At 42.7% G+C, this 14,090-nt stretch overlaps 1 protein-coding gene across 8 annotated transcripts in view; it reads left to right on the top strand.

The window, feature by feature from the left end:
- Positions 1–14,090, top strand: part of HECW1 (HECT, C2 and WW domain containing E3 ubiquitin protein ligase 1) — a 464,866-nt gene that overhangs the window by 297,012 nt on the left and 153,764 nt on the right. For all 8 annotated transcript variants that reach the window (XM_003268823.3, XM_012496683.2, XM_030796709.1 and 5 more), the window contains one exon: positions 10,050–10,219. In XM_003268823.3, coding sequence (XP_003268871.1) covers positions 10,050–10,219 — 170 coding nt within the window. The remainder of the gene's footprint in view (positions 1–10,049; positions 10,220–14,090) is intronic.

The following is a 14,090-nucleotide window of genomic DNA, read 5'->3' as shown; positions in this document are numbered from 1 at the left end:
AGAGTCAGCAAAGGGTGGTGGGATTATCATTAGTTCTTATAGGTTTGGGATAGGAGGTCGAGTTAGGAGCAATTTTTTGTGGGCAGGGGGTGGATCTCACAAAGTACATTCTCAAGGGCAGGGAGAATATTACAAGTACCTTCTTAAGGGTGGGGGAGTATCACAAAATACATTATTGCAAGGGTGGGGAGGGTGTATTGTCATAAGGTCAATTGATCAGTTAGGGTGGGGCAGGAACTGATCACAGTGGTGGAATGTCATCTCTTGTGTTTCTTCAGTTGCTTCAGGTCATCTGGATGTATATGTGCAGGTCACAGGGAATATATGGCTTAGCTTGGGCTCAGATGCCTGACAACCTCATATGTTAATAATGGGACAAACTGGGCAAAGGGTATATGGGAAATCTTTGTATTATCTTTGGAACTCTTCTGTAAACCCAGAATTATTTAAAAATTAAAAGTTTAGGGCTGGGTGTGGTGGCTCACATCTGTAATCCCAGCACTTTGGGAGGCCAAGGTGAGCAAATCACCTGAGGTCAGAAGTTTGAGACCAGCCTGGGCAACTTGGCAAAACCTCATCTCTGCTAAAAATACAAAAATTAGCCAGGCACGGTGGCGGGCTCCTGTAGTCCCAGCTACTTGGGAGGCTGAGGCAGGAGAATTGCTTGAATGTGGGAGGTGGAGGTTGCAGTGAGCCGAGATTGCACTGTACTCCAACCTGGGCAACAGAGTGAGACTCCATCTCAAAAAAAGTGAAATAAAATAATTAAAAGTTTAAAAGAAAAACTGAGCTGCTCTGGCTAACATGATATACAAAGCTCAGGGCTTCACACACTCAATCCCACCCTAAACAGTCTTTAAGGGGACACAGTGGCATAAAGCCTGAGGACTCTGTTGAGCACAGTTGGAAAACTACTACCTTAGCTTGTCAAATCAACAGATGTTGCAGGCCATGAATGCCAGAGGTCACAGGCATGAAGTACATGTGCCTCCTTGGGAGCTACACTGTTAACTGGGCTTTTCAAGTCTAAGTGAGCCCAGTAAAGCAAATATGTGTTGATCCATTTGACAGTGTTAGCATGTGTGTATCTAGACTGAAGAAAAAAAAAAGAAGAAAAAACTTGTAACCACCCAATGGGTTCACCTTGCTCACTGCCTAGACAGAGCCGATTTATCAAGAGAGGGGAAATTGCAATAGAGAAAGAGTAATTCACACAGAACCAGCTGTGCAGGAGACCAGAGTTTTAGTATCACTCAAATCAGTCTCCCCGAGAATTTGGCCATCAGAATTTTTAAGGATAGTTTGGTGAGTAGGAGTCAGGAGTGCTGATTGGTTGGGTTGAAGATGAAATCATAAGGAGTTGAAGCTGTCCTCCTGTGCTGAGTCAGTTCCTGGGTGGGGGTCACAAGATCAGATGAGCCAGTTTAGCCACCTGGGTGGTGCCAGCTGATCCATCAAGTACAGGGTCTGCAAAATATCTCAAGCACTAATCTTAGGTTTTACAATAGTGACATTATCTCCAGGAGCAATTTGGGGGTAGTCAGAATCTTGTAGCCTCCAGCTGCATGACTCCTAAATCATAATTTATAATCTTTTGACTAATTTGTTAGTCCTACAAATGCAGTCTAGTCTCCAGGCAAGAAGGGGATTTGTTTCAGGAAAGGGCTGCTATTGTCTTTGTTTCAAAGGTAAACCATAAACTAAGTTCCTCTCAAAGTTAGTTGCGCCTGTTCCCAGGAATGAACAAAGAGCTTGTAGGTTAGATGCAAGATGGAGCTGGTTGGGTCAGATTTCTTTCACTGTCTCAGTTATAATTTTGCAATGGTGGTATCAACTCACTAGTTTTGTACTTCTAAGGCAAAAGCTAGCAACTCCTATTGAGATGCTTAAGAAATAACAATGATTAGTACCAACCTTCAAAAACAGTAGAAACCAGGAATACTGCACAACTATGTGCCAGGAACCAAGAGGAATTGTCACTAACCAAAGGTCCAGTGAAGTCCAAGTCCTGAAGCCCAAGAGGAATGCCATGCATGGTGAGCAGGGCAGGGCTGGGAATGGGACAGTCTCTATTCCTTCATCTCTGCTTTGCCTCTGCCATGAAGACATGGACTCACAGACCTACCATAGGAGGAAGCCCCCCCCCACCACCCCAACTTGGTTCACAAAGCTACTTTATAAGGTGATCAGGGTTGGTTCATCTCCTGCAGTCCCCATACACATCATTTTTCTTACATTTATTCCAAGACGACAATTCCCAGCATAGGAAAGTGACTACGGATATAAAGTTAGTAGCTAGCAGAGCAAGCTTGGAATGGTCCTGGACATATAATGCTCAGTAGTTGGCTATGTATATGTATGTTGCATTCACTATGTCTGCCTAGGACAAAAAGCAAATACTGTTGAAACTATCAAAATAAATTCCATGCAGCCAGGCATGGTGGCTCATACCTATAATCCTAGCACTTTGGGAGGCCAAGGAAGAAGGATTGCTTGAGCCCAGGAGTTTGAGACCACCTGGGTAATATAACAAGATCCCATCTCTACAGATAGTAAAAAAAAGTTAGCCAGCCATGGTGGCATGTACCTGTAGTCCCAGCTACTCAGGAGGCTGGGGCAGGAGGATCACTTGAGCCCACAGGTTAGAGGCTACAGTGAGATCTAATTGTGCCACTATACTCCAGGCTGGGCGACAGAACAAGACCCTACTTCAAAAGACTAAAATAAAATAAAAATAAATTCCATGCCTCAAAAAAAGACAAGACAGAAAGATCAGCAAAGCCAACAAAATTTCAAAAATTTGCTCCATGCTGCTCAGCTCTGAGTATAAGAGCAGAGCTAAGGATTCCAGCAGCAACCAGTTGGACAACCAAGCTCACTAAAGATGGACAAATGCCAGGACTACATGACACGCTCATAAGTAAACAACAGAAATTTTAACTTGAACAATATGTGGAGATAATTCTCTACCCAATCAAAAAGTTGAAGACTATAATACTCAAGAGAAAAAGAAACTATTCTATTGACAGATACCTACTAAAGAAAAGTAAAACATTTATCACTCATCTACTACTTGTACCCTCAACAAAATAGAGGGAAGTACAGAGCATATTAACTAAGAGATCAAAGATGAGAAAAGATGATAAGGGAGTTTTTTAAAGCTTGCAAAAATAAAAATTTAGAAAGTCAAGTGTATTTGCTTTCTTTTGCTGCTATAACAAATTGCCACCAACTTAGTGGCTTAAACAACACAAATGTACTCTTACTGTTCTGGAGGTCAGAAGTCCAGAGTGAATGTTAAGGGACTAAAATCAAGCTGTCAGCCAGGCTGGTTCCTTCTGAGGGCTCTGGTGCAAATCCATCCCTTGCTCTTTCAGCTTCTAGGGGCTGCCAGCATTCTTTGGCTCATGGCTACATTGCTCCAATCTCTGCTTCTCTCATCACATTGCCTTCTCCTCACTTTGCTCTTCCTGCCTCCATATGACAAGGACTCTGTGATTACATTGCACCCACCTGGACAGTCCGGGATAAATCTCTGTACTGCAAGATCCTTAACTTAAACCACTCTGCAGAGTCCCTTTTACCATGTAAGGTAACATATTCATAGGCTCCAAGGATTAGGATGTGAACATCTATGTGGGGTCCTTATTCTGTCTACCACAGTCAAGAAGAGATTTAAAATAAATTCTAAAAAGTACAATCACGGAATTAAAAGCCTTCAAAAACAGTACAGAGCACAATCACCACTACAGAAAGGGAATCAGTGATATGACAGAGTGACTTGAGAGTCTCTCCCAGAAGGCATCAATGAAGGGCAAAGCCTGAAAAGGATGAGAGAAAAAAAAGATGAATGGCACATACAGAGCCAACACATAAGCAGTGTTTTTGATGAAGAAATCAGAACAAACTGAACAGAAGCAGTAATAGAAGAAAACTTTCTTAAGCTGAAGATAATTTTGAGTATTTAAATTAAAGAAGACCATCAGGTGCTCAGAAAAAGAAATGTATATGAAGAGACCAACACCTAGACAAACCTCATTTTAAAAGTTTTGTTTGTTTTTTTTTTTCAAATATAGCCACAGTAGACATCTGGGCTGAAAATGCATGATACGTATGAAAGAACAATCCTCACGCTAATCTCAGACTTGTCTTCTGAGATGCCAAAATAATGAAGCAAAGCCTACCAAGTGATACAGACAGGAGACAGGGAAATAATGCATAGAAGAGGGCAGTTCCCCAGCAAAGGCCTCTCCCTCAATCCTGGAAACCAACGGCCCTAAATGGGAACAGGCATTCCTGTTTCCACACCCAAATGTTGCCTTTTGGCCTGCCATGCCCCTCTATCTTGTACCCATATAGGCCCCATACCCCAGGCTCCACAAGCAGATGAGCAGAAGAACAGAGCAACCAAAGAGTGGCATGGCAGAGAAGGACAGAAGAGAAGGAGCATCTGAATGTTGAGAGGAGTTCAGTTGGGGAAGGTTGAAGAGGAGATCGGCCAAGGGACAGCCAAACTCCAGGGGAAGATCATCTTCCCACTCCATCCTCTTTCCAGCTCCCCATTCATCCTGCTGAGAGCTACCTCCACCAATCACTAAAACCCCTGCATTTACCATCCTTCAAGTCGGTGTGTGATCTGATTCTTCCTGAACGCTGGACAAGGATCCAGATACCAAGAGGGCAATGAGTTGGTTAACACTTAAGCCAGCCACAGACAGCAGAGCTAAAGGAGCACTGTAACTCACCCACTGGGGTTTCAGGAGTCCTCCCCGAGATGCTACCGCGGGGCCGGAGCCTGAAAGCACTCACCCCGGCTCCTGCACCTGCCCGTCTGCATGCTCCTTCTCCCGTAAGGGGTTTGAGCATATGAGCCACACCCCTGTTGCATGTCCTGTGAGGAGGGTCAGGGAACGCTCCCATTTCACAAGTTCTAAGGGAAGAATTTTTTTACCCAAGATTTCCATGTCCACCAGATTTTCATTTATGTGGGAAGGCAAGAGGAACACCCTCAAGTTTATAAGGTCTCAAAGACTACCACCCTTACACCTCACTTTAAAATAATATGTGAGCATATACTCCAGCATACGGAGATAAAATCCAAGAAAACTCAAGAATTGGAGACATTGCAATATAAAAAGACTGATTTTCTTTTTAGGGTTTAATAGGAGAAATAACCAGAAAGTAGATAATGGAATTGCCTTCTTAGAAAGCTCCAAGAGCGCAATGAAACATATCAAAGCAAGATTGCTCACGCAAATGCTTCACTTGTCAAATCTATTTATATTTTCAGTTTTTACCACTTCCTGGAGGTAATACACTTTCTTGGTAAATATTGTCACTTTAATTTTCAATGAAATGCACTTTTAGCATTCTAACTGAAAAAATCAGAAATGCAAACAAAGATTTATTTACAAATATATTGGAGACAACTTAAACATTCAAAATTAGGGCTTGGTTAAATAAATTACTTTAGAGCCAAATTATTAAATACTATATACCCTTAAGAATTGTGTATACAAAATGTTCTAAAAGGCATGAGAACATCCTTATGATGTTGTTGGCGTGGGAAATAATTTTTCCTCTGGGTTTCATAAGTTCTTGGCTGAGGACCCCCTGTAACAGAAGATAGATTAACAAGAGAAAAACAAACGGAAGTTATTAACATGTGTATCTCATGTTAGGAGATACCCGGGAAAATGAGTAAATCTCAAAGAAGTGGCTTAGGATTTCGGCTTATATAATGTCTTCAACAAAGAACAGTACAATTTTCAGTGAAGTGACAGGGCAAAGGAAAAGGACTTTGAGTCTTCAGGAGCAGCAAGTTCTGGGAAGGCTATGGTATGGTAGATAGATGCTGTTTAGTACAGTTTATTATGCAGATTCGTCTGGTGCTGTCTCCTGGTCGATCCTGGTCTGAAGTCATCTCTGGTGATCAACCTTTAATCCCCCTGGTAGAGAGCAGAAGTGGGACACTTTTATAAATTCATGCCCTGCTTTTGGGAAAATAGCAAGAGGGCAAAGAGCTTTTCTTTTATCTACTTCTTCTCAGTTGTCTTCAGCTCAAGATAATCCTTATTCCAAAGTCACAGATTTTGGGATGTTGTTTCCCAGGCTCTCACATATAATGGGGTGATATATTCTGGTCTCTTACACATATGATGCAAGTCAAAAGAAAAATCTTGGATGCAGTCATGAATATGCAGTATGTTCTCAACTACGCAAAGAAAAATACTAGGAGGCAATAAGGTTTGGCAAAGGTTGCCACTGGTGAGGAGGGGGTACTTACTTGAAATAAATAATTATTTCGATTAGTTATTTGAAATAACTTTAAAATTCTATTTTTTATTCTATATTTTTAAGTATAATAAATGTACATATGTTTATCACCAGAACCAAAAAATACAGGCAAAAATGAGAGGAAATTAACTATTCTCCTTTAATGTAGCATTTACTTTTGGAAAATTCTAGAACTCTATGTGCTCTTATGGACATTTCTTCCAACAGTCTCATAGGGGAAAACATTAAGACCTGAAGGAGTTAAATTGGTTTACTCAAAGTGACAAATTTCAACGAGTGTTCTTAAATGACTACCAGTCCAGTGCCTTTTAAATTATACCTCGTATTGCAACAGTTTTCAAGTACTTTTATTCCATGAAACGTATATCTCAGTGAGGATTTAGACTGAAATTAAATACGTAAGTCTTTATAAAGAAAAGTGTAAACATTTGCTGAAGGACAGGAAAGAAGACCTGTACAAATGAAGAAACGTGCTCTTGAGTGGAAGTCTCCGTTTTCTAAAGCTACTAATTCTCCCAAAGCTAAGGTATAAATTCAATGCAGTTCTAATCAAAATCTAAGTGTTTTGAAAGGAGTTATTAAAATTTAATAAGACTCATCTGGAACAATAAATGGCTGAGTGATAAAGAAAGGTGTTATCTTTTTAAAAAAATAAGAACAATAAGAGTGACTTAATTCAGCAGCTATCAAACATTTGATAAAGACATGTTGGTGCAGATATGGACAAGTTGTTTGATAGAACAGAACAAAGTGTATCAAAAAAGACTCGTTTATATTTGAGAATTTAACCTATGCCGAAGTTGACATTTTTATAAAAAGACAATATAACAGATTGGTTAAAAGCACAGACTTTGGGCCGGGCACAGTGGCTCACACCTGTAATCCCAGCACTTTGGGAGGCCGAGGTAGATCACCCTAGGTCAAGAGTTCAAGACCAGCTGGCCAACCTGATGAAACCCTATCCCTACTAAAAATACAAAAAATTAGCCAGGGGTGGTGGTGAGCACCTGTAATCCCAGCTACTTGGTAGGTTGAGGCAGGAGAATTGCTTGAACCTGGGAGGTGGAGGTTGCAGTGAGCCAAGATTACACCATTGCACTCCAGCCTGAGCAACAAGAGTGAAACTCCGTCTTAAAAAAACCAACCAAACAAACAAACAAAAGCACAGACTTTGGAATCAGAGAGGCGGGTTCAAATCTCATCTCTGATGTCAACCAGCCCTGACAGTCTGTAAGCCTTCATTTTCTCTTCCTTGTATTAAGGATATAACCTGTACCTTGTGGAGTTTGTGGTCAGGATTAAATCAGAAAATGTATTTTAAGTGCTTAGAATGGTTCCCAGAATTTAGTAGATAACAAATAAACAGTAGGTGGTGTGGACGCAATGGTAGTCACTATTTTATGATGAATGTTTTATATATATATATATATATATATATATATATATATATATATGTATATCTTTCAAACTCTAATAAGTCAGGGTCTCCAAGACCACCCCCAGGTTCAACAATTTGCTAGGAGGACTCACAAGACTCAGCATCTAGTTATACTCATGGTATGACTTATTACAGTGAAAGGATACTTAGCAAAATCAGCTAAGGGAAAAGGTGCTTAGGGCAAAGTCTGGAGGAAGCCAGGAGCAAGCTTCCAATGGGCCTCTTCTGGTGGAGTTACACAGACATGCTTCATCCCCTCAGTGTGAACTGTGACAGCACATGGAAATGCTGTCTACCAGGGAAGCTTCTTAGAGACTAGAGACAGGGTTTCTACTAGATGGGGGGTTGGGGGACAGTGGAGGTGGTGCTGGTCATGTGTGCATCTTCTGCTTAGCCCACACCAAACTTCCAGCCTCCCAGAAGGAAAGCAATGTTCACCATAAGCCACATCATTTACACAAACACTTTAGGCACAGTGAGCCACTCTTACCAGTTCTGGGAAGGTAAGAGCCCTCCTGAAATCCAAGTTTCTAGACATTAGCCAAGATCCAACCTTATAAGCAGTTGAGTAGTCTCAGGCTGCTATGTTAACTTCTGTCTACACACATTCCTGCAGATGTGGCCTGGGTTTTGCAAATTTCTGTGGTGCTTGTACTTCCTGCCTTTTTTCTTTCATTCACAATTGTGGGGCAACAGTGACTCCATTGTGGATGTGAATCCGCTGTGTTGACTTCTGATCACCCCCGAGTCCTGAGCATACCTCCTCTTCCTACTTTATCCACTGTCTCTAGTATAAGAACATGTCAACCTTGATGTTACGGCAGAAATAATAGGCTGTGATGCATGCAGCATTCCTGCCTGTTCTGGAGGGCTGCCTTTCATTGTCTTGCACAGAGCAAGGGCTTATGTACCCCTTCCCTGTGGTACATAAGCCCTGGGTCTAGGGAGTAACAGTGCAGAGATCTACCAGTCTCCTACAGCCCAAGATCATGCTTGTCTGTGAGTTCCCTAATAAAACTCCTTTTACCGGCAAACTGGATTTGTCTGCCCCCTTCTTTGGTTTCTCAACTCCTTTGGCATTTGGGGGCTATTTTGAATATATGGCCCTTTCACAGAGCAGTAATACATTATCATGCCAGAGAGTAGGAATAATTTTATTAAGGGGATAACCTTGGATCAACTCAAAACAACTTTTAAATAAGTGCATATGAAAACATCTGTGCTTTTTCATCAGTAACAAATTATTGAAACCCCTCACAACTTAAACCATGACTGGGAATCCCTGATCCTGTGTATCTTTACCTTCATTTGTTTCATTTGTGTATAAATGTAAATAATTTTGTTTGAAAAATACTTCAACAATAGAAAAGCTTTAAAAATTATATTCCTTGGCTGGGCACAGTGGCTCACACCTGTAATCCCAACACTTTGGGAGGCCGAGGCGGGCGGATCACCTGAGGTCAGGAGTTCAAAACCAGCCTGGCCAACACGGCGAAAATTTGTCTTTACTAAAAATACAAAAATTCTCCAGGCATGGTGATAGGCACTTGTAATCCCAGCTACTCGAGAGGCTGAGGCAGGAAGAAATGCTTGAACCCGGGAGGCGGAGTTTGCAGTAAGCCAAGATCCCACCACTGCACTTCAGCCTGGGTGACTCCATCTCAAAAAAAAAAAAAATTATATTCCTTGACATCATAAATATATTTCTGATAAATATAATGTGATTTCAAATTATCCAACTATAAACCGTTGCCTTAAATGATCTTGTGCACACACACTCTTTCTGTCTCTCCTTGTGCAGCATGAAATTGTACATGGTCAGATATCTTCAATTAAACAGAACAGCTCAGTTTTCAAAGCCCTGCCCTCCCTGGCAGCAGGGTTTCTCAGAACTCTCCTCATTGACTGCACTCAGCCCCATGGAGGCCAGGTCTTATTTGTTCTTTCCTCCATTGTCCATGTTCTGTGCTCTTTTCATCCTCTCCTCTCTCTTTATTTCTGCCAACTCTCTCACCTTACTCAGTGAGGCCCACATATATCGTGAGACTACAACCCCTATTTTATTAATGTCTCCACCTTGCAGAGGAATTTTACACCCGGACCCATCAAATTTCCAAAGTTGGACTTTCCCTGTGCTACCCACGTTTCCTGGGGTGACCCTCACTCCTTCACCCCAGCCCATTTACCTGCCTGAGTAACACTAGAGATCTAGTTCATAAGGGCCAATGGTCCTCTCATGAAAGGTGTAGTTACCAAATGCCAGTCGTTAACCTCCCTAAAACATATTTAAATTAAAGTATCCTTTATTTTATAGATTTCCAAGCCATGGGGTTGAAGAAAGGGATGTTTTTCAACCCAGACCCTTATCTGAAGATTTCCATTCAGCCTGGGAAGCACAGCATCTTCCCCGCCCTCCCTCACCATGGACAAGAGAGGAGATCCAAGATCATAGGCAACACCGTGAACCCCATCTGGCAGGCCGAGGTGAGTGCTGTGGGCCCTGAAAAAAAGCCCAAGCAACAAAGTGAAAGGGCTGACTGTGAACCAGCCCTCCTCTTTCCCTCCATTCATGGAGCCCTGGACTCTGCTGCTGAATCTATGGCTGTCATGGTCTTAGAAGGGAGCCATGTTCTCCAGGGGTTGCAACTCGGAGATCTTGATCAAGTCCCTCCAGACAGTACGAACACACTTTTCATTGCACTGCACGCAGTAGCCTCTTCTGATTCAGAAGCCATGCCGCGAGAAGGACAGCCTTTCCCTCTGCCCTTCATGTGGGTGAAGGAAGAGAACAGTTGTGATCAGAGCCTTCCAGTTTCTCCACAGCTCTTCCCATGCATGTGACCCTTGAGCAAGGGTGTCAAATCTTAAATGTAGCCTTCTAGACCAGTTTCAGAGATTCTAAAACTATCAGGTTCCTGGGATAGGTGAATCAGTAAGCCCTAGAATATCCCTGGTTGGGTTAAATATTGTTTGATTTAAATAGATAATGAAGCCTAATGGTTTATCCCATCTTCATGATTTGCAAGGGGCTGGGCAGCTTGCTGGAGTAGTGAATAGTCTGTGTTGTCTACAAAGGCCCTTCTCCACTCCTAAAAGTGTCACCTTTGCCAGGGGTTAGGAGGGTCCTCAAAGTTCTCTCCTAAAGGACATATAGAAAGTCGGCACCACTTGTTTGGCCAGGCAAGGTAGCTCACACCTATAATACCAGCACTTAGAGAGGCTAGGGCAGGTGAATCACTTGACTCCAGAAGTTCAAGACCAGCCTGGGCAACATGGCGAAACCCCATCTCTACCAAAAAAAAAAAAAAAATTTAGCTGAGCCTGGCGGTGTGTGCCTGTGGTCCCAGCTACTGGAGAGGCTGATGTGGGAGGATTTCTTGAGCCTGACAGGCAGAGGTTGTAGTGAGCTGGGATCATGCCACTGCACTCCAACCTGGGTGACAGAGCGAGACCCTGTCTCTAAAAAAGAAAGAAAAAAGAAAGTCATCACCACCCATTTGGCTGCCTCCCTGCCAGACCTGAGCTTTTGAAGCTATAATCTCCAAACCATGTGATTGAGGGGCAGGGAGGCCTAGGTCATGAGAGTGGATGGGGTATAATTTAGGTTAAAAGTACAATTTTACAGTCATAGAAACCTGGATTCTAATCCCAGCTTGGCCAGTTAATAGTTTTATAAATTTGAGACATCAGTTATCCTCCACCTGAGCCTTAGATTACCCTCATCAGCCTATTATTGATGAAAACGTGCTGCCACCAAAGGAACTTGCTTTGGAGAGGATTTCTTCCTTTATTTTTCAGAGTAGATCATCTCTGACTTAGAGCTTTCAAGCATCCTTGACAAGAAAACATAATTAGACATATGAGAGCAAAGATTTTTTATTATCTATTAAATCATACCACCCCCTTCCTGGGCTTAATTAACCCTCTCCCAGGCTTCCCAGAAGAGCTTCGTTAGAGCTTTGAAGTGGACGTGAGGGAAATAGACTTGTACTTAAACTTCCTCCTAGCACTGGTTATCAACAGATTCTAAAACACTGATAGCACCGCTAGAATGGAATAATGAATCTTAATTTGTTTCTTAAGTCCTGGCTATGCTCATCAATTATTTCTGAACTCTTCCCTGCATTCCTAGAGATAATAAAAGATGTCACAAGAATTTATTTTGTATGAGGGGGAAAGGCTTCTCTCTTCTGAAGGACTTTAGAGGAACCTATTCTAAGACATTTAGTCATAACGGTGTTTTAAGTGTCAGAGAATGTTTGGAAAATCCAGCCCCATCAGAATGATTTTGGCTAAAAACGTCAACTAGAATCCACTTTAAGTTCTGAAATGATTTCTGAAGCTTTGGTTAAGACTGATTTTGTTCTGGCAGAATACTGGCAAACTCTCCCCAGCCCTCTGCTCTGGGCCACCTCCCTTCCATCCCACGTGCTGCAGTTGCAGTTATTGATCTAAAATATGCCTCATCTCATGTCCCCCTGATAAGGCTCAGGCTGAGGATAACTGATGTCTCAAGTTAAACAGTGTGTAACTGGCTGAATGAGATTTGAACCAAGGTTTATGTTGCTGCAAAACTGTCCATTCAGCCCCTAAATTGTACTACAGTTCCCAGGGTCCAAGTGTCAGTGTCATAGCTCCTCTGCAGAGCATTCAAGGCCTTCTTTGATCAGGCGTTGCTTACCATTATGTCATTTAAGGATGTATTTGGCTCCATGCAAGGGGAAGTCTGGCTGTCTCTGATATTTCTCACAAACAAGATGTCCAGTGGGAGGTGATCCAGGCAGTGCTGCTGCTGAGTGAGCCCCCAGGGCTCCCAGCTCTCCAGGCCTGCCACTGCACCATCCTTAGCAGATGGCCTCATCCTCCTCTGTTAAAGCCTCGAGTCCAAATTCCAGGCAGGAAGAAAGCAACAGGCCAAAAAAGCCTTCTCCTTGCAGGACTTTGCATTTTCTTCCTGGGAGAAAAGTCCCAGAAAAGCCAGACTTCTCCTTGCATGGAGCCAAATACATCCTTAACTGACATAATGGTAAGCAACGCCTGATCAAAGAAGGCCTTGAACGCTCTGCAGAGGAGCTATGACATTGACACCTGGACCCTGGGAACTGTAGTACAATTTAGGGGCTGAATGGACAGTTTTGCATAAAATATATATGTATAGATATATAGATTTTTTTTTTTAAGCAGAGTCTTACTCTGTCACCCAGGCTGGAGTGCACTGGTGTGATCTTGGCTTACTGCAACCTCCCCCTCCTGGGTTCAAGTGATTCTCCTGCCTCAGCCTCCCAAGTAGCCGGGATTACAGGCCTGCCCCACCACACCCAGCTAATTTTGTATTTTTAGTAGAGATGGGGTTTCTCCATGTTGGTCAGGCTGGTCTTGAACTCCCAACCTCATGTGATCCGCCCGCCTCGACCTCCCAAAGTGCTGGGATTACAGGCATGAGCCACCACCCCCGGCCTGTCTTTCATACATTTTGTCTTTACTTATATCTGTCTAAAATGCACATCCCCACCTAATCCACCCAGCAATTACCACTCATCCATCAAATCTCAGCTAAACTACCACTTCCCATATGGGGTGCTCCTGGACTCCCCCACCCCAGGCCTCAGGAACAAAGCACTTGTACAGACTCTACCATGGTGTTGCCAGGTTCCTTTTATTTCCACATCTGTCTTTCCCAGAAGACGTTGAAGAAAAGGAAATCACATCTAATTCATCTGGGTATTTCCAGTTCCTGGAACCTACTAATAGTAGGTTATGGGGTTTATAAAGGGCCTACTATGCCAAGCAGTGTTCTAAAGATTTTACATGATCAATTCACTTAATCCTCACAACACCCCTATGAGGTATACACGATTATAATCTTTGTTTAAAGGGGAGGAAACTAAGGCACAGAGAAGTTAAGTAAGTTTCCCAAGGCCACACAGCTGGTAAATGGCAAAACCAGTATTTAAACCAGGTAGTCTGCCTCTAGAGCCTGATACTGAACAGCTTTATTCTTAGGCAGTTGTGAGTAAATTCTGGAAGAGTATCAACAATTTATACCAGATATTCAAACTGATCACAACCTCTCCCTTTCATTTAAGAAATGTCTATTAAATGTCTACTCTATAGTAAAAATAGAAGTCACTGAAAGGACACATAGCTGATTGACAGATAAGACCTCTCAGATGGCCAGGCGCAGTGGCTCACGCCTGTAATCCCAGCACTTTGGAAGGCTGAGGCAGGTGGATCACCTGAGGTCAGGAGTTCTAGACCAGCCTGGCCAACATGGTGAAACCCTGTCTCTACTAAAAATACAAAAATTAGCCAGGCGTGGTGGCAGGCGCCTGTAATCCCAGCTACTCGGGGGGCC

Source organism: Nomascus leucogenys, chromosome 17 (assembly GCF_006542625.1).
Source record: "Nomascus leucogenys isolate Asia chromosome 17, Asia_NLE_v1, whole genome shotgun sequence".
Classification (NCBI taxonomy): domain Eukaryota; kingdom Metazoa; phylum Chordata; class Mammalia; order Primates; family Hylobatidae; genus Nomascus; species Nomascus leucogenys.
The sequence above is the reverse complement of the archived record's forward strand: the minus strand, read 5'-3'. Positions and strand labels throughout refer to the sequence as shown.